At 45.9% G+C, this 24204-nt stretch overlaps 1 protein-coding gene across 1 annotated transcript in view; it reads right to left on the bottom strand.

Annotated features, from left to right (window-relative positions):
* Positions 1-228: 228 nt before the first annotated feature.
* The window catches only part of RNF216 (ring finger protein 216), a 113260-nt gene continuing 89284 nt past the window's right edge, over positions 229-24204 (bottom strand). The window contains exons 14-17 of the mRNA XM_026650583.2: positions 23330-23427; positions 20047-20269; positions 5765-5834; positions 229-680 (exon numbers count right to left, since the gene is read on the bottom strand). Coding sequence (XP_026506368.1) covers positions 361-680; positions 5765-5834; positions 20047-20269; positions 23330-23427 — 711 coding nt within the window. The 3' untranslated portion in view covers positions 229-360. The remainder of the gene's footprint in view (positions 681-5764; positions 5835-20046; positions 20270-23329; positions 23428-24204) is intronic.

Raw genomic sequence — 24204 nt, 5'->3', positions numbered from 1 at the left:
CAGGAAGGTAAGTTTTGGCACAAGGAGTGGGCTGAATGGCTACATCCCCACATAGCGTCACTCCCCTCTCAACGGTTGACTGAACAGCCTTTGTGAAACAGAAAGACCCTCGGAGATCCCCTGGCCTGAACTGTGCAGCCTCTTACTGCTCCAAAGGCTGTGCAGCACGGTTAGAAGATTCAAGAGAACCAAATGTTGAATTACAAAGATTTAAATACTGTGTGTGTGTGTGTGGGGAGGGGAATCTAGATCTGTTCCCCTTGCATCTGGCTGAAATGATGGGGGACAGAGGGGAGGGTGGTGGTGGGGCCAATGTGGCTTCTCCCTGCAGACTCCATTCCTAGTGCTGTTTGAACCAGATCAGAACCGATGCCGAGGCTGTGGACCAAAGTGCATAGGCAAGTTGTGCTCCAGCTGAACATTGATCTGGGGGAAGTCGTAGTTCACCCGCATGTTAGGCAGTGGGGGCACGTATGGGGCAGGGATGGGTCCTATGTTCAGGGGTATGTTGTTGTACAGCGGGCGGACAGGAGGCAGCGGGAAGGGTGGATGCACAAAAGGATAAGGGGGCATTCGGGGCTGATGGAGGTTCTGAGGGACTGGTCTTGGGATGACTTCAACTCTCTGGATTTTCTCCACAGGCTTTTCCACAGGAGGGCCGATCCTCTTGAAACTGCTTTCTGCAAAGAAATTAAAAAGAAATTAGAAAGACCCCAGGCTGGAGCAGAAACTCCCTCCTCTGTTCACAGGGAGGTTCTTCAGTTCCAGCTGTGGGACCGTGCGCTGTTCGTGTAAGGAGCGACTTTGAGCTCTAGCAAGAAGCAGGCATGGTGTGGACAGGCGCAGCTCTACCACTGCATTTGGATCCTTGGCTTGCAGCACTCCCACCCTTCTAGCACTGAGGTTATGGACAGAGGCTTCCAGTTGTGTCAACTCTGATGGCAGCAGGGAGTAACCCCTGGCTCAAGAGAGAACAGTTACGGACCTACAGCAACGGCGATTCTCCAAGATTTAGTCAGCGTTGATTCCACTGTTGGTGCCCATGTACCGTGTGAGAATGGACGTTTGAGTAGCAGTCTCTATCAGGGCTAGGCATGCACCCTGGGCCTCTTCACCAGGGCATAAAGGGTGGAGTGGTCACTGTCCTACCTCAGCTAGCACTGGGCTTTGAACTGCAAGGGCTCGGAGGACCCTGAACAGCCGGGATGGAGGGTGTGATTTCCTGCAATATCTTTGGGAGATCTTAGAGTATTAAGTTTATGTATCATTGTGGGCCAGGGACTGTATGTAATTCCATAGGGGAGGATGAGCACAGCTCCTCCATGAACTAAGACCAGTGGGGAGTGATTATGCAAATTCACTCAGGTTGTAACACCACCAGAGAGGTACCACCTGGAGAGACTCACATATACTAGTTCAAATTGGATTCTCCAGAGACCAACAGACAAAGGACTTCTTAATAAACTGACTCAGGGCCTGCTTTCTGATCCAGCAAAGGGGCAGGACCTTCTGTTCAAGGGGGCTTCCCAATCCAGCCTGGGAAGGGTGGTAAGGCCTTTGGCCTATTGAGGCCCCCTAAGACTGATGGGTGACCTCTGGGGAGCTTTTAGATGAGTGCAGGAACTTTGTTTCTAATATGTTTTACCTGAAGTGCTTTCACTTTACAAATAAACTTTCTTGCTTATAAAAAAACGACATGGTAACTCATGGCTGCAGGTGACTACGCTGTTCATAAGCCTTTCAAGAGAAGGCAAAGTGCAGATGCTGGCCTGTTTAGGCGGTCTGGCCTGGCTTGGCTTGCTGGGGATATTACAGTGGTCCATTGGTTATGAGAACAGTGAAAGACCTTGGTCAGGAGGGAGAGAGCCCAAGAGAGGTGATGGCTGAGGAGCCAGAGCGGGTACCTGTGGTAGATCAAGAGAGGGCAATGCAGGTGCAATTCCCGTGAACTATGGCACAGGGATCCACACTGACAACAGCTTGAAGAACTACAGTTACGAGAGGGAATTAACCACTCTCTCTTCTTTGAGTACCCGTCAGCGTGGATCCCACTGTAGGTGACTGGCAAGCAGTATCCTCATTGGACGGTGGGAGTGAGGAGTATCAGCTGGATCAGTGAAACAAGTGAAGAATCACTCTGCCAGACTTGGCATCTGCCCTGGCAGCATGTGCATGTGCAGGGCATAGCATTTCACAGAAAGCTCAGAAGGGTACTCCACGTAGGAGCCTTGCAGATCTCAGATTACCACTTTCTGAAGCAGGAGACAGATGCGGCCTGTGCCCTGGTGGAGTGCACTTTGATGTTCAGAGGGAGAAGCACTCCGGCCAGCTGATAGCAGGTGGAAATGCACTACGTTATCCACACGGAGATTCTCTGGGATAAGATGGGTTGGCCGTTGGATGAGTCAGAAACAGCCACGAAGAAGCGGGAAGGCAGCCTTGGTCCTATGAAGGTCTGTAACACTTTGGATAGGTCCAGGTGTGAATTTCTTTTCTCCCGGTATTGAGTATGGCTTGGGGAGAAGACTGGCAAGGTAATGAACTGGTTTAAGTGAAAAACTGAGAACACCTTGTCACTACAGAAGAATGTTTAATGTGGTCTGGTCAGGAGAGCTTGAAGTTCACTGATTCTGAATTGAGGAAATGACCACTAGAAAGACCATCCTGAAGGTAAGGTTGGGTATGAAGCATTCCGACAGCCAGTTATCCAAGTACGGGTAGATGCGGATTCCCTCCCTCGATAAATGCGCTGCCACTACTGGCAGACATTTTGTGAATACACTGTGCAGAGTCCGAAGGGCAGAACCCCGTATGGATAATGACTGGGCCCCACCGAGAATCTGAGGTACTTCCTGTGGGCCAGATGGGTCGCTACGTGGAAGTATGTATCCTGCAAGTTGGTAGCCATGAGTCAGTCTGGAACTTGGAGAGACTGAATGATGGCGGCAAGCCATTGGGCAGGTCTACACTACAGCCGGAATCGACGCTCTGAGATCGATCCACTGGCAGGCGATTTAGTGGGGCTGGTAAAGACCTGCCAAATCGACTGCAGATCGCTCTCCAGTCGACCCCTGTACTCTACCCCCAACGAGAAGAGTAAGGTAAGTCGACTGGAGACTTTCTCCCGTCGACCGACCCCGCAGTAACTCGACCTAAGGTACGTCAACTCCAGCTACGTTATTCACGTAACTGGACTTGTGTAGTGTAGGTTGACTTACCGCAGTAGTGTAGACATAGCCTTAGTATCCTGAACCTGAGAGACTGTACGTGTATTTGTGGAGTCTCCTTGGGTTTAGGATAGGACACAGTTGTCTTCTCAACCCCCTCCCTTCAGAATAAGGAAGCGAGTAGAGGCCTCTTCCCCTAGATTCTTTTGAAACCTCCTCTGTGGGCTCCTAGATCACTGGTTCTCAAACTTTTTGGCATCCTGCCCCCTTTTTAATTTTCGAGAAACCCTCACGCCGCCCACCTCTCCTTTAGCATCATCCAACCCCCCTTTTAACAAACCCCCTGCTCCTTGTCCCCTGACCACCCCCTCCTGGGACCCCACATCCTATCCAACCTCCCATGCTCCTTGTCCCCTGTGTGCTGCAGGATTCTGGCTTGTCCACTAGCAGGATCTTAAGGCTAAGTCTCTCCAGGGTCTGAAGAGACCTCCAGGGATTGTTCCAGAAGCTGGAGTCTGAGCCATGCATCTCACACACCCTCAGGGAAAGTGACAGGCACAGGGAGCATCTGCTAGGTATGGTGACTCTAGACAGAAGGCATGCTCACCATGTCTATCTTTGAAAGGGATCCAGCGGTTTGCAAACTGTGGGTCACGACCCCGTTTTAATGGGATCACCAGGGCTGGTGTTCGACTTGCTGGGGCCTGGGTCTGAAGCCAGAAGTCTGAGCCCCACCACCTAGAGCTGAAGCTCTCAAGCTTTAGCTTTGCCTCCTTCCCCCCGCCAGGGGTGGAGGGGCTTGGTCTTCGGTCCCCCTTCCCAGGGTCGTGGAGTAATTTTTTTGTTGTTGTCAGAAGCGTGTTGCAGTGAAATGAAGTTTGAGAAACCCTGGATTAGCCCATCACAGGATGGGCAGGACTTGAAGCCTACAATTTCGAGTTTGCCATGCTAAGGAGCCCTGTGGGAGATGTGTGGGTGTACAGAGGGTCTAGCCATCAATATGTGGTCCAGACAAGTCAATAGGATTACAGCGGTTGAAGATAATAAAAGTTCTGAATAGTTCAGGTTTACAGAAAATTTAGTCAAAGCTTCCAACTAGCAGGTCAGGCACTTGCTAGGCTTTGTCTTGCTGCCAAGGGCTGTAAGAGGGAAATGGGAGAGAGGTAGTGGCCACCCTGCCCTGTATGCACAAGGAACGCACATGTTCAGCCCTACTAACACTGCTCCTCAAATTTCCGATCTTGCATGCATGAGGCACATGCAACCCTAAAGTAGGATCTACAGACACATACTCTGCAAAGAACACTGATTTTTAATTACATCCTTTGTTGGATGACAACAACTCTCAGAGAGCTGCTCTGGTTTTAGGAGGTGCTGAGAGGCACTGGCATTCCTATTAGAGCTTTGCAGAGAAGAGCATGGCATATCAGCATTACACTATTTTTGAATCTGTAGCCATCAGATACCTAAGGAATTTTCTGCTCTTCCAGAATCCCCTCCCAGCTGCTCCCAGAGAATATCTAAATACACAGGACTGTAGACTCCTCTCCCCTTCCAGACCCCAACCGTATGGGTAGAACCCCCCTAGGCTCCAGTGCAGGGAATCCCTCACCCCACACAACTGTCCAGGCCCTGCACAGTTTAGGTTTGGACAATGAGGAGTACAAGGGGAGGCCCTAGTTGGGAAACACTAGTTTTGTGGCTTTCCCTCAATTTGGTTCCTAATTCATCTTCATTTAGGTCTTCTGAACTTCCTCCATGGCTTCCTGCCTTCGTTTTCATTTAATTTTGAAAACCAGAATCTGTCAGAATTCAGATAATTTAGTAAAAAGGCACAATAGATTTTTGGCCCGAGAAGTCTGACTTTCCTCTCCCTCTTCCTCAGCCGTGAGGAGCCTCTGTTTTCTCTCCCACACTGTCCAAGAATGGGCGAGTGGCATAGTCTCCTGCCCTGAGTGGCCCACAAGCTGGAGCAACGGTGAGGCACAGGCATTTTCAACCAGTGTCATTTAGGCCTTTTCTGACCACCCCCAGGGTTAACAGCTTCAGCTCTAGAAGACACCCCAGCAAAGATCCCTGTGCCCTGTCTATACTAGCATTTCCACCACGGGCAACGCAAGGGTGAAAATCCTTGCACAGAGACAACCTTTGGGGTCATATATTGTAGTCATCCCCCTTCTGGCTAAGGGCCAGAAAACATTTCCTTTAGAAACAACTGAAAACTCCTTAAGCTAAAGTGGTCACTTGAGAGACAAAGCACACCCTTCTGAGGCAATCCCAATATCTAACAAGAGAAGAAGACCAGAAAACAAACTAGTTCCTGCACAGCAGATCAGAGCCATTACCTACTATGGACACAGGTAGGGGCAGTTAGAAGTTTTTGTACAATATGAAACCAACAAACTTCTGTAGCAGTACTCCAAATGAGATTTATGGGAGTGTTATTACAAGGAGGGAATTTGCAAAGAGCCTGGCCTTTGAAGATGCAACTAGGGACCAGAGACTCACCAGCAGCTTAGAAGCTCCTGCTCTCTCCTGGTGCCTCTACGATCCACACTGGATCGCCAGTTTTGTACGAGGGCAATTACATGACCTACCTCCATTTTTCTTCTTTTGCTCCTCTTCAGCCTCCTTCTGAATCTCCTGGATTATTTTCTCATCATCTTCCTAAATTACAAGGAAATAAAACAAACAAACAGGTTAATAAACCAGTTACTGCTGCAAATAGATCTCTGCATTCTGACCAGGGCTAATGCAGTTGTGTGTGCGTGTAAAGATCAGATGCCCATTGTTAAAAGTGAAACTGGCAGAGTGGTCCTCTTGCAACCACCCTGGATTTTGTCAGAATAGCATAATCAACAATAGCAGTACAGATTCTGTACAGAATCCAAACCTACTCCACAGAGAATAATTAAGAGCCATATGATTGCTTTTCCGCTAGATCAATGTTAAAATTCACTAGCTTGACAAACCAGAGTGCAGCAGCTAAACTCTCTCTCCCGTCCATCGAAAGAGTTGTTGGAGTGCTATTAATCTTTTAAAATGGCAATAGTCCATTAAATATTTACACTACATCAACAGCTTTAGAGTGGTGGGCCCAACAATTGGATTAACACAACTTAAATCCTGGATCTAGTAGCTGAATGTTGCACTAATGAGTCCATTTAGATCTTATCTTGGATTCTGAGGACATGAATTCTAGTGTTTTTTTAAAGCCATCTAGAAGTTATAGTAAGAATGTTCAGTTATATTATATCAAGGGATTTGCAGTAGTGTTGTAACTGTGTTGGTTCCAGGATATTAGAGAGACGAGATAGTCCTCCTCTTCACCTTCCTCCTGAATCACTTGCATTACCCCTTCTGCACCTCCTGGATTTGCGATAGCCTTGTGAATCCTATCCATTCAGATAGTTGTGGTGGCTAATAGCCAGCATTTAGATAGATGGCCCTTTCCATAAAATGATCAAAACACTTTACAAAGGTCGGTATGAGTGACTCTCGAAGGAGGTGAGGTGATGGGGGCCGTAAGTACCTAGATAGATGAGAAAAATGCCTGAAGTGAGGGGAATTGATTCTGATACCCAGATGATCCCAATCAAGTTGATATAATTAACCTTAATACAAATCATTCTAATTTTAGTGTGAAAGCCAAGAATCATTTTGTTTGTTTCTTTTGATATCAACTATCCAGTTCTGCCTGTTCCATATCACTCTGAAAATGGCTTTTCCATTACAGAACAGCAAGCAAGAACTGTCAAGGCAAATCAGATCATGTCATCAAAGGGCCAATGAGATGGCTTCCTATTTGTGCCTAACAAAAGAACATTTGGGATATTTGGTTGTAGAACTTACGTTTGTATTTATGGCCGTGATTCTCTTAACCATTCTTTGCAATGTTACATTGCGGTTACTTTCTACCAGCCATTGGAGGCTACCGAGGTGAGACACTGACCCCCGTCATTCTTTGAGAAGAGCAGGAAATAAGCATTCTGGCCAGCACCTCTTTCCTCAGCAATAGTTTCCAAGACCTACGGCTGGGCGTGGGAACTACTGCAGGACACAGAATATCTGCTTTAGTCAGAAAGCACTTGGGGGTCATTTGTGTAAGAAATAAAAGTTATGTTCTCTTCAACTGTTGAAGAGATTGCAGTTGGACACATGGGGAATTTAAACAGTGGATGCCTCACAATATGCCTGGCTCTAGTTAATTCTAGCCATCTTATTTCCATTACTGCAAAACCCATACATTTTTTCTTGCAAATTTTTAATGTGGAAAATATCTTGTAGTTTGGAAAGTGCTCTGGGACACTCCTGTGAAATCTGTTAGGCGTGTGCACGTAGAAAAGTGATTGTAAATTTTGCCAGCTTCCCGATTCATAGCTAGTCGTCCAGTACTTGTCTAGCAGCAATGGTGGCTAAGCTTCTTCAGGGTGTGTTCATGGGTGGGGGGGAGGGAAGATAACCTAATTGTCTCTGGGAAACCTTATCCTAATCTGAAGAAAGCCATCAAGCCGGATTCCTTCCCCCTCTTTGATTAGTCTTCTGGGTCAGGGGTTAAATTTAAGTCTTTCCTAAACACTTTTTCAAAGGGGCTACTTCCATGGATTGCTAATGAGAGTCTATATAGTGCCATGAAAGTGCTGAAGCACAGCTATTTTATGGAATAAGCTTACCATAAATCATGCACACGCTTCTAATTACCCTCTGAGTCTGAACTACAGATACCAGATTGCTATTGTCCCTGGCTGGGAGAGTCACAGAACACAATGTATCGTTAGGAATAGGCAAACAGAGTTCAGAGGCATATCCAGTGTTGAGTTTTTATCTTAATCTCTGGCCTAGAATTCTCAAGCTATCAGTATTTTCCATTTTCAGCTGGGTTAAAATACTATTGAAATAGCTGTTTCACCCACAGTATTTCCTCTTCTTGGAACAGCTGCATCTGAATACATGCATTTGTATACAAGGAACAGGTCACTACTTCTGCTAACCTTACCCTGCCCTCCACCCCCACAAAAAGGTATAGCCTGCACCAGGGCCGGCTCCAGGCACCAGGCACCCAAGCTGGTGCTTGGGGCGGCACCTGGAGGGGGGCGGCGGCGCGGCGCTCCGGCCGCAGGGGAGAGCGGGGCCACAGCAGGGCTCGCCGGCTCCCCGCTCCGGCAGCCGGGGGGAGAGCGGGGAGCCCCTGCCGGGGCTAGCCGCCCCCCCCCCGGGCCCCCGCCCCCCCCCCCCCTGCAACTGATAGGAGCCATTCTTCTTCATACCAGCTCTCTTAAGAGTTTGGGGATAAACCCATGGAATGCTCCCCCTGGCTCCTGCCATGTACATCAGGGGTTCTCAATCTTTTTCTCTCTGAGGGCCCCCTCGACATGCTATAAAAACTCCAGGGCCCAGCAGGCGTGGGGTGGCCTCGGGGCAGGGGCCTTGGGCATAGGCATAGTTTGACTTCTATGGGGGGGGAGGGAGGAGCCAGGGGGCTTGAGCCACCTCCGCATAGCGGGGTCCAGGGAGGGAGCGCCACCTCCACCCACCAACTCACCTCTGCAGGCCACCCAGCCGGGGGGGCGGGAGCGGCGGGCGTGACCAAAAATTATAACTCAAAGGTGGGGGGATAGCTAGGGGCTGTGTGCAGGCGGGGGGGAGGGGTACCTCAAGGTGCAGGGAGGGGGTAGCTGGGGCTGTGTGCACACAGGGTGGCTGTGGGTGCAGGGAGGGGCTGGCGAGGGGCTGTGTGCAGGCAGGGGGTAGCTCAGGGTGCAGCGAAGGGGTGGCGAGGGGCTGTGTTTAGGCAGGGGGTAGCTGGTGCTATATGCAGGCAGTGAGATAGCTCAGGGTGCAGGGAGAGGGGTATTAGGGGCTGTGTGCTGGGAAGACTCCCCTGCAGTCCCTGTTCCCGAAGGGGTCTGCTAGCCATGGAGCCAGGCCCCCCCCACCTGGGCAGCTCTTACTGGCTGCCTCTGCAGAAGCAAAGGGGGCTGGGAAGCTGAAGGAGGAGCTTCAATCCAGGGCACCAGCACGAGATGAGGGAACGCTGCCCGCTCCATGGCACCAGCTGCCCCGCACTGCCTGGCTTCCTGCCTCCGACCTGGCCAGGGGTGGGGAGAGGAGATGGGGCTGCCCCTGGGACTGTTTGGGAAGGGAGGGGAGCACCAATGCCCTCCATATCCCCAGGGCTTCTGCCTCACAGGGGGCACCAGGGATCGGGGCTTCAGCCCCACGGTGGGCGGCAGGGATCGGGGCTCTGGGTTTCAGCCACAGGGCCCTGCAGCCCCCTTGAAAGGGCCCAAGGACCCCTGGTTGAGAACCGCTGATGTACATGCAAAAAGAACAGGAGTACTTGTGGCACCTTAGAGACTAACAAATTTACAGCCCACTTCATCGGATGCATAGAATGGAATGGCTGGGTCATTACACTAATTGAAGCTATTTCCCCATGTTAAGTTATCCTCACACCTTCTATGGGTCACTTCGATTATTACTTCAAAATTTTTTTTTCTCCTGCTGATGATAGCTCATCTCAATTGATTGGCCTCTTACAGTTGGCATGGCTACTTCCACCTTTTCATGTTCTCTGTATGTATAAATATCTTCTTTCTGTGTGTTCCATTCTATGCATCCGATGAAGTGGCCTGTAGCCCATGAAAGCTTATGCTTAAATAAATTTGTTAGTCTCTAAGGTGCCACAAGTCCTCCTGTTCTTTTTGCGGATACAGACTAACACGGCTGCTACTCTGAAAGCTGATGTACGTGATGCAGTTTTACCACCCCTCAGCAAGGAAAGATTCATCTTTAGGAGATTCCTACCTCCTGAGCAAAGAGAATGCTTTTTATGTCACTTAATGACAATCCCAAAGCCCTGCTGACTTGTATAATTTCTGTGTACATGGTGGATTCTGCGGACACTCTTGTCACAGTAGCTCAATTCCGTGGATGACATCAGAAGCGGATACATCAACAGTGCAAGTTCCCTCTGCTAGGAGACCCTACTACAGAGATTCAGCTTTGGGGTCAAGACTAAAAAAATGTAAATTACTGCAGTTTGGGTACCTAACCAGCCACCAAACCACTGTTATTCTCTGCCTCAATTGCCAATTAGCCCATTAGGGCTACCGGGGCAATATTTAGACTGTGTAATAGTGTATTCATGCAATGCTCGGAGATAGACTTTTTTGTTTAAATACATTAAAATAGACCTGTGAATTCCCCCAGATCAAATACACAGCCACACCATCAATTAAAAATTAATCTCGCACACAATCCCCATAGTCCTGCAGCAGCTCTCTCTACAACCCACTTCCTCAGGAGCCACAGAGAAAAAGTAGGCCTTACAGCACACCCTGAAGACTAAAACTCTGGCTGTTACAGACCAGGGGGAAGAAGGCTTGAAGAACACTCTGCCAGCCACACCCTCTCTTATATCGAAGGGGCTTCTGTTCAGATGCCTCAACTGACTGCAACTGCGGCAGCATAGTGCAGGGAAAGATGGAATCTCTTAGGTAGGTAGGCCCCAGCCCACTTAGGGATTTATAGATCAAAAGCAACATCTGAAGATCAATCCAGAAACCCAAAGGCAGCCAAGTGCAGGTCATAGAGCACAGGTTTAACATGCTCCCAGAAAGGGACACTGCTTAACAAGTTAGCTGCTGAATTCTGAAGTAGTTGGGCAGCAATGAAGCAGTCAACTTTTCCATTGTGAAATCCAATTTTCAGGAATATTTATAATTAATTCCACATTCTGTGCACTGCAAAGCCTCAGCCTAGAACCGTTTTGCATCCATCGTCTAGAAGAGTGATGTCTAATGTAAGTGTACAAAAAAAAAAAAAGCAAACAAAACACACTTTTCCACTTAAAATAAAAACCCTGCATTAAAACATTAGATTTGGCAAGTGCTTAATGGGGTTTAATTACTGTCAGTATTTAAGAAAAATGCATACCAGCTGGAATACTGAGGCACAAAAACTGATGCAATGTGAGAGTAATAAGAGAGACTTTAGGACATTCTTGTGGAGGAAAGTTAACACCACAAAGCACTGACTGTTATATGCGCAGTTACAGGTCAGAATTAAAATCTGAAAAAACAATTCTTACTCCCGAGATCTTAGTGCTGTAAATAACCACCACTTATAACAGGAATGCTTTCACATTTTACTGCTATGCCCCTAAAGCAGAAGCTATTCCATGATCCCCTGATAATCAAAAGAATAAAGACTGTAGGCAAAGCCATTCCCCCCGCCCCAACTCCTACCTCCCAAAAAACCCAAGAACAGTTTTCACTAGTGCTTCACCTGTAGCTGTTCTTTGCTCTGAAACGAAATCTGGTGCAGCTTCAGGTGTGATGTTCCAGCATGGTTTATTGATTACCTTCTGCAATGGAGATACTTCCCTTGGGCATTTATTGACCAAAGATGTATTGTTGTTACTGGGACAGCAGGCGTTCAATAGATTTCCCCCCTTTTCCCATTTGTAGCTTATACACAGATTTATCAGTCCTCTTTAGTTCTTAAAAGGAGTGATATAAATACCAGTAAGTTACGCAGCACTACACGAGGTTGGAAATTTAGCCATTTTGCTTGTACTTGATCTGCAGCACTTCATGGAAACAGCAAAACAGAAGCTACACTGACGGACACTCTAGAACGAGTATTGATAGAGGCCGTGCATGAAGCAAGCAGTAACAATCTTTTTTATTAAAAAAGGTGGTTGGGCACTAAACTTGCCATAGGAGGTTACAATCCTGGATGAGCTTCCCTTTGTGCTCACCAGGCTGCTGTGATAGATCCAAACCTTGGATCCCACATGATTTTAATCTTGCAGGGTCAGAAGCACTGTCTCTAGGCCTCTAAGCACACTTTCGGGGTGCAGAACCTCTATCTAGCACTCCTTTCTGGGAAACTGGACTCCACAGTCCAATTGCCTAGGCCCTGAAGTTAATGCTGGTCATCCCAAATCTCACCAGGAGCAACAACATGCTCCCCAGAGCTGGACCCTTCGAATTACTATTTCATCCTTCAGAGACTATGTGACAGTTAAAGCAATGGATGCACAGACTTTGCAAAGGCATTTCTAAATCAAACACACTTTTTACATAGACTAAGCACATGAGATACATAGATCTATGGAAGAATAAAGCATATGCATTCAAATCTCTCCCTCCAGTGCCCTCATTGCTCAGAAAGCCCTTTGTGTTTTGGTCAGTCCTTTCAGGGCCTTCCTTTCCCCCGCTCAGTCATGCCTTCTTGTTCCGGTAAGAGAGAACATCTCCCTTTTATAAAAGTTCCAGTCCCCCTCGTGTCAGGTGACCCCCCCCCCCCCACCCCAAGGAGCTTCAAATCCATTGTCAGTTGATTTGTTTCTTTGTTACAGTCCACACTGGGAAAACTGGTGCTCCTTGGCTGCAGCCAGTTGATTGTTTTAAGGTGCTTCCATTTGAATGTAAGACCATCCAGGATAATGACTCCTGATTGCTCTCCCAGTGGGCAGAGAGAGACCCTGATAACATCTACTGGATAACCCAGTCCAACATGGAGGTTAAAAAAGGAAGGCACGGTGCATTTCAGAAGCAAAATGATGTTCATAAAACAGAATAGAGTTTGCAGAATGATGGAGACAATCCAGACACACACTAATCTGTCACACAGGGCTTCTGTGAGGAGTAGGCAGTTTATGAACATCATTTTGCAGACATGAACAAATAATTTTCCACACTACAGACTTATGTGGAGCTCACTGAAACAATAATTGAGAGCAACAGTTTGGGGAATGCAAACAGTACTGGACATTTGCATGGATAACAAGAACATCCAGAGTTCTAATTGGAAGGATTAAAAGAACGAGAGTTCTAGAAAGGATATAAACTCCCCTGCTTCTGGGCATAAAGCAATCTCTAACTGAATGGAATTAAGAAGAAATTCCTTATGGGCAAGTCATTCCATAACTGCTTACTGCAGCATTTCTTGCATCTTCTTCTACTGGCCAGTGTTTGAGACAGGATACTGAACCCTATGAACCGCTAATCTGATCTGGCAATTTTTGTGAGCCTATAATTGCTAGTGTTAATTAGGTGAAGCCAAACACGACAGAAAACTATTTACAATCATTGACAAGGCGCCCTTCCTTTCCCCAAGTAACCAACCAGAGGGTTAAGATTCTGCACCCTTACTGTACTGGCAGAGTTTACCAGATTAGTAGTCAAGACCAGGGAAGAGGTTAGGAAGGACTAATCCTTGGGTGCCAACAAAACCATGTTAAAAACATGATGTACCTCCAAGTAAAGCAGCAAGCACAATTTATACTCTCTCTCAGTGTTATACATCCCAACAGATTTAATAAGAATAAAATAAATTATCAGCCAACAATTCCAGTCTGTCTGTTCACAGGCTGCACAGATTCAAGCTAATCAAACCAAGTTGGGAGGAACAAGAAATCATCCTGTCCCCTCGGGCTTGTTAATAGTAGGAAATCTAGGATTCTCTTAGCCTCCTCTACAGCACCAAACAGGGTTCACACATTAAGATCACATAGGCACAGGATCCATTTCTGTGATGATAGTAGTTGAGGGGGGGGAGGGGGCGCTTTGCTTATCTTGGTCCTTATATACAAGTCTCTTATATATGAAATATAAGGAGGTGCCAAGCGAAAAGCGATTAGGCAGATACCACATCACAAAGTTGCTCAAGACCTATTAAAATATTCTGCATTTTAAATGGCAGCAGAAGACTAAGGGCTTGTCTACACTGGCACTTTACAGCGCTGCAACTTTTTGCTCAGGGGTATGAAAAAACACCCCCCTGAGCGCAGCACGTTTCAGCGCTGTAAAGCACCAGTGTAGACAATGCACCAGCGCTGGGAGCCGTGCTCCTTGTGGAGGTGGTTTTTTTTTTTGAGTGCTGGGAGAGCTCTCTCCCAGCGTTCTGCCGCAACTACACAAGCCACAGCAGCGCTTTAACATTGCCCGTGTAGACTAGCCCTTAGATCTGGCCCTGAATCCAATACGTGGGTATGCAAACAGTGTCTCACCCAGTTCTACCAGTCAAATGAAAGACATGCGACACAGAGAGTAGAACGAAGAAGAGTGCTGGACTGTTAGCTGACCGGTTTTCTACTTTAAGGAGGGATTCCAAAAACAAGGGAAGGATCTGGTTACATCTTAGAGAAAGAAGGCTCTTCCTTTCAGCTGCTTCTCCTTTGAGTTCAGAGGAATGCACAAAACAGTACGCCAAGCACAGAGGAAGAGGATGGCTCTGACTTAGCGCTCGTGGCAGATTCGTGGAGAGATTAATTAAAGAGCTGGGTTCAGTTGCTAGGGAAAGCACCTTTTCATTGCAACAAATGGAAGGCAAATTCTGACAATGCTTTTGAGGAGGAAAAGAACACACGCATCTACTGCCTCAGCAGCCCCGTGCATGCACACAGTGAAGCCAAAAACATCAGGGAAGAGAAACTGCAGTGTCCAAGGATAAAGGAAAGATTCACAAGTCACAGACAGAGGCTAAATCCCAACCGCAGCTCCCAAAATAGAATCTATTTTATGCTATCAATGAAGCTTTTCAAAATACTGTTTTATCTACAGGGTTTTTTGTACCGTCTTTAATTACCGAGCGTCACAGAAAAATGTCTGCCAGCCTCATGCAAAAGGAGAAAGGACAGACCCACTCATTATTTCTGGGTTGAGTTTTTTTGCTTTAGAAAAATGACTCTGAATGGGTTTATCCACCAGGGCCTCCCTTTCTGGTTTTTTTAATGCTCTCTTTTTTCCATGTATGTGTGGCCACAGCCGTTATTAATAAACTTGAAATGATTTCATGAAAGAGACTTCCAAAGGATTAAAGGTTTTGGTTTCAAATCATTCCCAGATCAGCTGTGGAGAGCCTGAGGAGCACCAGGCGCAGACTATTTCTTGTGCGTTCCTTCATGCAACAGGAAAGGGGGATAAAGGCAGTTCTGTATCATAAAGGGGACCGGGTAGATGCAGTACTGCAGGAAGAGGGGGGTGCTGCTAGAGAACACATTGGCATAAGAACATAACAATGGCCATAGTGGGTCAGACCCATGGTCCATCTAGCCCAGCACGCCCTCTTCTGACAGCGACCAGTGCCAGATGCTTCTGAAGGAGTGAACAGAACAAGGCATTCTATCAAGTGATCCACCCCATCATCCAGTCCCAGCTTCTAGCAGTCAGGTGTTTAGGGATACCCAGAACATGGGGTTGTGTCTCTGATCATCTTGACTAAGAGTCATGGATGGACCTATCCTCCATGAACTTATCTAATTCTTTTTTGAACCCAGTTATACTTTTGGCCTTCATAACATCCCCTTGCAACAAGTTCCACAGGTTGACTGTGCATTGTGAAACACCCTCCAAGAATTCTAATAGAGTGGAGAGGCATGATTTCCTTTTACAGAAGCCATGTTTGTCTATGTGTCTGATAATTCTGTTCTTTACTATAGTTTCAACCAATTTGCCTGGCATTGAAGTCAGGCTTATCAGTCTAATTGCCAGGATCACCTCTAGAGCCTTTTTGAAAAAAACTGGCATCACATTAGCTATCCACCAGTCATCTGGTACAGAGGCTGATTTAAGCAATAGGTTACATACCAGAGTTAGTAGTCCTGCAATTTCATATTTGAGTTCCTTCAGACCTCTTGGATGAATACCATCTGGTCCTGGTGACTTACTACTTCTGTTTTATCAATTTGTTCCAAAACCTCTGACAGTTCCTCAGATTTGTCACACAAAGAGATGCAGAGTTATTAAAATAACAGCCATTCAGTTTTGAAGGGCCTGAGTGGATGATATGCAATAACCACAATATTATGACTAAGGCATTTTAGAGTTTGTGGTCCCGCATTAGACTAAACTGTTTTTTAGAGAGAGTCCTCCCCCTACTTCCCCCCAGCAGAGTTAAAGTTGTTTGAGAGCCTTAATTGTACATTTCTTACCTTAACATGTCTGGAGTTTTTTATGTATAAGCTTAACTCTGAATTTCCTCTGTTTATAATGCTTGATTTGGGGATAACTGCAACGTCTGTGGAATGATTTTTGCCTTAAGTTACTCAAGCATACTCTCAACTTTAACTCCAGCTTAACATAGTTTGTCTGGGAATTTCCTAAGTGTTTTATAATGTCATAACCCCGAAACAAGAAACTCAACGTAAAGGCTACCGTGCAACATTTCCAATAATTTGAAGACAGGTAATATTAAACAAACATTTTAACATTTTTAAACTCCTAAGGGCAGATTCACTGGTTCACCAAAACAGTCAAACTCCATGAGTCATTTGGGTTTACAGCGGTGTCGCATCATCAGATCAGCACAGACCAGCTGAGCATACTGGTAAAATCTGGCCCTTAATTTGCAACTGATTTATGGGCTTAGAGGGTGGCCTTAGTGAGACCAGCAGTATGTGCCGGGGGGGCAGGGAACTAGAGTCCCAATGTCTCTGTGCTTTCAGAACTCCCCCGGCAGCACTGCCTGAGTGTGCAATGGAATCGAGGCTGCAGTACCACGGAAAGCCTTTCAAGACAGCGTGTGGCCACAGAACATCTGAAGTGACAGCTGGGCCAAGCAGTCTACCAATGAGAGCTGTTGGCATGTGAGTCCAGCCTCCCTCATATCCCTAACTCATGACAACTAACAGAATTGTTGAATGCAAATTAGCTGCAGAGGTGATAATTGGTTAAATTATCCCGTATGCCACAATGGCCCCACTTAGTAGTTGCCTGAGCTTGTCTGTAGCTTATAGAACCATAACCATTAGATGCAATCACTAATAACTTAGCTTAGTTACAACTTAATCTTTTAAAATATTGCCTGTGGACCAGATTTAAATTATTTTGACTATATAGAAAGATTTAAGTGCCTGCATTATTCTGGTAAGACCATTTGGGACAAAGAATGAAAATGCTAAATGTTTTAAAGGACTCAGTTTTTAATTAATTTTTAACAAACTAATTAACAGATTCATTTGTATAGTCTCAGAAGACTCATTCTACACCAGGGTTCGGCAACCTTTCAGAAGTGGTGTGTGGAGTCTTCATTTATTCACTCTAATTGAAGGTTTCGCGTGCCAGTCATACATTTTAACGTTTTTAGAAGGTCTCTTTCTATAAGACTATAATATATAACTAAACTATTGTTGTATGTAAAGTAAATAAGGTTTTTAAAATATTTAAGAAGCTTCATTTAAAATTAAATTAAAATGCAGAGCCCCCCAGACCGGTGGCCAGGACCCGGGCAGTGTGAATGCCACTGAAAATCAGCTCGTGTGCCGCCTTTGACACCCGTGCCATAGGTTGCCTACCCCTGTTCTAGACTCAAAGAGTAAGTGTTCTAAGTTTGGGGAAGGATACTTGGTATTTTTCATGCAAAACAGAGGTTAAATTCCTGGCTTTAAGGACAAAACAGAAATTGGTCTTAACTATAGGGTCTCTACCAACGCCTCCATAATGGGTTCTTCTTCACCAAGGCTATCAACCATCCCAAAATGTAACAGCAAGTTAAAATGCATTTTCATGAAAGTGCAAAGTGGACTCCTGCACCCTAGCTACCATTTCTTGCTCTGTTAATAAGACAACCAGAATGTGGTAACTCTGTTTGCCCTAACCTAAGTAGTGGGGGGAAGGGAGATGCTGAACTAGTCCAGGGTGTACATTTATAGACCAAAAAGAGCAGTGAAGGGGGAGAAAGCAGCTTGCTTCTAGATCTGCCCTGCCTCTAATAAAAGCCTCACTTGAATGCACACGTCCATTTCATGATTGCAGCACTCCGTAATACTGATAGCTAGGCAGGAGCTGCTCGCATGCACAGGGCTGCAGATTCAGGAAGCAGCTGAGTGGCTCAAGCTTTTCTTTTCTGTACCCTTAGCACTAAGTTTGCTTACAAGGGCACATGATCCAACCATGGACACTCCAACTCCATACCAAGCAGCATGGAGCCTTCTGTTGATTAAGGAATAAAGAGGGTTAGAAAGGAAAGACAAAACTAAAAAGGATTACACGGAAAAGGGGTGAAAGGGACACACACAAATGACAATGGTGCCCAGACATGGAGCATGGGGGCACAGTGCTGAGCAAGGTACCGATTCACTGAAATGAGGATAGGAGCCCCGATAGGGTTCCTGATGTTCTTCTGCCTCGCTCGATTTCCCCTTATGAGATACACAACTCAGTCTGCCTCTTGCATTTCTTGACCTCGGGTTACTTTCTCTGTATTGTTCTTTCCCCTACACCCCCACTCCCCATGCTAGAGCAGAGCTGGGGCAAGGCTGAAATACCTGCCCTAAACCCTTTCACCTATTCTCTTTGAAACTTTTTTTTTTTTTTTTTTTTAAAGGAGTTAATACACAAAAATCCATTTACACAATTTCAGCTTAAAAGCCTACACTGTCCCATGTGTTTCATGGCACCCCGTGTACACTGAACGGAGAACTCACCCAGCTTCAACTCCTCAGCTAGCCAATGCTCTGTCATCCAAAAAAGTTGGCAGTGCCACCTCCCAGCGGAGAGTGGGAAATTTTGCTTTGCCACGCTGGTTAATTAAACAGGGGAAGAGGGCTAGATGACAGTATATTCTTTGTTTTATTCTAAGTACAGTATGAGCTTTTTGAATGCCCTTGTGTTCTCCCCGGCTCTGCAGAGATGCCATTGCTGAATACAATCAGCAGCCTTGTGGGAACGAGGAAGCTCTACTGTTCCTGACTTGCAGAATCATGTCCTGATGGGAAATGGAACAGTGGAATTAGACTGTTTGGACACTGAAGGAACAGGCATCAGAAGTACTTTGGCTGTGGCACGGGGAAAAGGTGTAGTTAGTTCTTTGTCTGGTTCTGTTCTGGGCAAAAACTATTCAGTGCTGGGAGAAGTCAGGAAAAAGGCAACTTTTTTGGGGGGGGTGGAGGTTTAAACCAGCGATTGAACCTAGCTGGGTTCAGAATTATTTGGAAACTCCTGAGAGCCTGCAGGTAGAGGGGAGGGACGGTGGGGATGTTCACCTAAAGGATGGCAGCAACGCAGGGCGGTTCACAGAGGTGCATAAAGATGAACCAGTGAAGCTCTGGTAACCCACTGTGGTCCTAGTGCTGCTACTCCTTCAAGGGTGAAGAGTTTGTACCTGTCAAGCTCAGGCAAGTACTGGGGAAAACTGGCTTGCAGCTTTGCTGTTTTAAGGCTGCTTCCTGGCAGTAGGAAGCTCTCAACTCCCTTCTTCTGCCCCCATCCCATTTTCTGGCTCTGTACAAATTAAAATCTTCAGGAATGTGACTTCCCTGGTTATTATCCCTATTACAGCCTCCCACGTTAGAGCTACACTCCAGTCCTCCTCAATGTTAGCACTGCCAAAAGCAGCAAGAGTGGACATAACGGATACGTTATACCAGTAACTTTGTACCTTTCAGGCACTTTACAAACATTCACTCATCCATCCATACCCAGAGTCACGATACCCATATCTGATTGGTAATCAGGCACAGAGAGCAAGCGATTTCCCCAAAAGTCAAACAAGGAGCCAGACACAGAACTGGGAATAGATCCCTGGAATCCCAACTCCCATCCGCTGCCCTAAATACTACACACACACACCTCATTCCTCTTTGCTGCATGCCTGTCCCGCTACCCAGATGCCATGATCATTGTTCTTAGCATTCCCGACTGGAGAAGCATCTTTACTAGAAGTCTTTCAGGTTTTTTTTTGTTAAAGGGAATGCTGGGGTCCTTTACCAGAGCAATTTGGCTGGCCCTGATGAAAGGAAACTGTTGTGCTGTCTTAAACCTGCACCTATGCTGATCTGTAAACAGAGCTCATACGGTGGAGAGCTCCTAACACAAGATATTAATACTCAACAGTGATTGCAATAATCCATGATTGGTTAATCACTTACCGTGGGGTCGGTCCAGAGAGAGCATTTTGCACAATCCTGGCAAGGGGCCCCTGGTGATCGAGGGTGTTGGCAGAAGTGGTCATACCCATTAATGGAGGCTCGGCAGAGGTAGCACATTTGGGCACCACAACGACAGGACATGCGGTTGCAACCCTCAGATTTAATTAGGCCAGTCCCACACTTATGGCATTTTCTAATTCGGGCTGCAGTCATTTTTTCTTCTCTGCAACATAAGAGGGGTAAAAGGGAAAAGTTGGAAGCGGTATGTTTGCTTTGCCTACTCTCAGCGTGAGTAATGAGAACCCAGCTCTCTCACTAGCACTTTCCCTTCCTTTCCCCTCACTTCTTAGACAGTCCTGTTTCTCCCTACTTCGTCTCCAAAGCCTCGTGTTGTTCCAAGGAGGTCTGGGCTGAACTGCATTTGGAGTAGAAAACAAATTGAGGAGTAGAAAACAAATTGAGTGAAAGGAAGTTAATCACCGGTTACATTCTACAGGCTTAAATCTGGTTTCCAAGTGAGCCAAAATGCAGCAGGGCTAAACTATGGCTTGGAAAGAATTTCAAACCAAAGTCAAAGGTGCAAAGGGCACGTGGATTCTTGACTTGGCTGCACAGAAATATAGTCAAGGAGATAAAGGTGCAGGGAAAGCAAACTGAGTAATGTCATTCACTAACTCCAGCTCTTGTGTCTGGCTGTTGCTTTGGTTACCAAGTTGCCATGAACATATATTTCAATTTTTAGTCGGCTAGGCCTGAGCTTTTTGGACATTCCTTTTCTTTATTCACCAGAAATTAAAGAAAAATCAAGTCTTTCCTATGGAGAATGGGCATTTTATCCCTCTTGAGTCTACCCCCATTCCCACACAGACTCTCTAGATGTTACTGTTCAAAGATATGCACATAGGCTTTATGATAGCACAGAATACAAGCTGGAATCCAGAACATTATCTGGAAGTGTTTGGTTCCAACAATGGCACTGCACAACCCTTCCCTCTGGGAGATGGTTTGCTGACGATGGACATAATTCTAGGATTATAATTCTTGGGGTATAATCCACTGGAAGGGCTCCATTAACTATATTATCTTGGTGTGGGAATTGGAAGGAAAAGTCTTGTCAATTAGTTCCTGTCACCATGAGGGCTGAGAAATCTATTTCTGATTATGAGATCCAGGTTACTGAGCTTCAGGCCAGGCTAAATTCTTGAATTCGCCACCTAGGAAAAAGCGATACTAGGAAAGTCCAAACCAATAGGTTGGAGACTGAGGATATCACAGTAGCCCAGTGGAGGTGCTGCACTGGTATTGAAAGAGATGGATTCCTTTGCCTCTACTGGCTAGGCTGCATATGGAACAAGCTACATTTGTGTGTGTGTGTGTGTGTGTGTGGTGTGTGAGAGAGAGAGAGAGAGAGAGAGAGAGAGACAGAGACAGTCAATCTAGTGGACTTGTGATGTGGACACAAGTTCAGCACACAATCAGCCTGATCAAAGCAGTCTGGAGCTCATCAGCAGAGGCTATGTTGTATTGAGGTGCACTAGCAGAGTAGTGTGGAGGCAACCGTCACGGTAAAAGCCCATAATATCCCTTGCTCTCGCCAGCATCATTAATTTCTCACAATTCAATTAACATCAACTTCAGACCTAGCGTAAGTTTTAGACGGTAGTGGATAATGAACTAGTATCCACACCCTCTCTGAATTTCATCCAAATACTTGGATCTGAATTAGGAATGGACAGAAAAATCAGTTCATGGAACTGAATCTGCTCTGATCGCTGCTCCTCCCTCGGCCTCTTAACAGGATGCTGTTTGTACATTTTTGGAAACTCTGAACAAGGCAGGAAGCTAGGCCTGAACTCCAGCTGTGCTTCCTTTTCCTTATATTCAACAGGAAGCTGTATTGTCTTCACACGTGAAATCTCATCTGGACAACTACTGAAGGCAAAACTCTGTTAAAGGTTTTAAAGCTACTTTTCCCTTCTTATTTGAGACATGACAGTCACAAGACTCTGACTTCCCCTTTTCGACTGGGAAAGGAGTGGCAGAAAGATACTGAATGATGCCCACGAAAGTTAATATTTTGCTGAAAATATATGTACCGAGGGATGAATGAAGAGGCTTCACTTGGACTCACAATGCTAAAGCCTCCACAGTTCAATTCTAGTATTGAAACTCGATTTCTGCCTGCCCCAAGCACACTAAATACCAGATCAGAGATGACAAGATACAATATTACTAGAGACTGGGATACACCCAAGAGAAAAAGAGACCAAATTAACAGCAGCAGGCTGTTCTAATTCCAATATGCCAGACCAGCAGTTTTATATCGCAACCCCCACTTACTTTCTACAATTAGAATCACAGAATCGTAAGACTGGAAGGCACCCCGAGAGGTCATCTAGTCCAATCCCCTGCACTCCAGGCAGAACTAAGTATTATCTCGACAATCCCTGACAGGTGTTTGTCAAGTCTGCTCTGACAAATCTCCAATGACAGAGATTCCAGAATATTTTGGCTGTTGCTACTGTGTGGACAGAGATCAGACTCCAAAAGAGATTTTATGAAACCCCTTACATTTTAGCATCTGCGTTTCAAATAAAGGTCTATAAAAATCTTCACAGAATAATCCCTAGCTTGTAACAGCATGTAAAATATGTGTGTGTGTGTGTGTGTGTGTGTGTGTGTGTAAATGTGTGTGTGTAAATGTATGTGCACATCTCCTTCTATGCAGAAGAGTAGGCCAGATGGGGGAGAGTTTTGTGTAAGTGACACCTAGGCAAACCGCACTGCATCATCAGTTTAGATTAGCACTGAACATTAACGAGTGACCTGGTGACGAACTAAGGATTATTGTGTGTCTCTGTGCACCCCTCCTCTGTGTGTATGACACAACATAACGGGCCAGATGCAGTATTAAGGTTTCATTTCCTCTGAATGAACAGGTACTAGCTGCTGCAAGATTAAATGAATCAACAGTGTTCTGGTATAGAAACTCCCATCATCGTGATTTACCTCACGGACTACATTGCTGAAAATCATTCATGGATATTCTATCATAGAAGCCTGGTACCTGTTCATTTTTCATGTCCCCAGAACCCTCTCAGTGGAATGTAACTATACCCACACAAAGTCAAGTGCCTTATTAATACACAAACAAGGGCTCTCTTTATGTATTCATACACAGAACACTTTTTACTGAATTTAGCGACACAGATGGTTTCTTGCCTAACCCACATTAGAAGCAAGAATAAGTTTCCAGTTTTTCCAGATTCAGGAAGTTACTTACATAGATGTTCTATATTTTATGTCATCCTTCTCAGCCAGCTGTTCACAGGTAAGATTCATGTGCTCCTTCCATAGCCCCTGGCACTTCCTGCAGGTTTCCTGAGGATAACAACATGTGTTAATGGGAAGAGACCATCCCAGACACATCACTGAATAGCAAAGCTTGTGAGGGTGTTCCCCAAACTGCACAGATTTGCGCTGAAAGATCAGGCCTACAACATACAGCAGAGATTCACCAGCAGCAGCCGAGTTTGGCAAACCATCAGCACGCAGCTAGAGACCCCAATGATGGGGAAAAGTGCAAGAGGAATTTGGGAGCTTCCCGCTGTTACAATAATCGCTTAACAATGGGCTCTAGGTAAGAAGCTGTCACCAATAGCTAGGTAAGACATGGCCAGGAACTTTTAGCTGAACGAGTTTCGGGGTGAGTGGTTGCCTGCCATTTTGAACAGGTGAAGCTTAGGAGAAGTTGAGAGGGACTAAGATGTACATATGGTGCTAACTGCAGCTGTTTTAGTCAATGTGAGGGGAACTCCAAAATGGTGCTAACCCTCCCCAACTTGAGAGGATGCTCATCATGAGAAATGTAGAGTTTCCACAGCATGGTAATAATGAAACGCCTAGCACCACTTCTCAAGTGCACTGGAATCGCCATGTCACCCAGCCCACAAAGCAAATCAAGATCCTGCTTAGCAAGTCCTCACAAAATTAAGAGAGCAGTCAACTTTAAATATATGCTTAAAGGCAGCATGTGGGCAGACAGTTGGAGAATGGAGAAGGAATCTGAGCCAATTATTATGAATCCTTAACCAGAGCAGAAGTGATAATTTAACCAGAAGTTTGGAATAAACCCATCCTCTCTTCCCTGTAGATTCT

This window comes from Terrapene carolina, unplaced genomic scaffold (genome assembly GCF_002925995.2).
Source record: "Terrapene carolina triunguis isolate 2854851 unplaced genomic scaffold, T_m_triunguis-2.0 Scaffold93, whole genome shotgun sequence".
In the NCBI taxonomy this organism is placed as follows: Eukaryota; Metazoa; Chordata; order Testudines; family Emydidae; genus Terrapene; species Terrapene triunguis.
The sequence above is the reverse complement of the archived record's forward strand: the minus strand, read 5'-3'. Positions and strand labels throughout refer to the sequence as shown.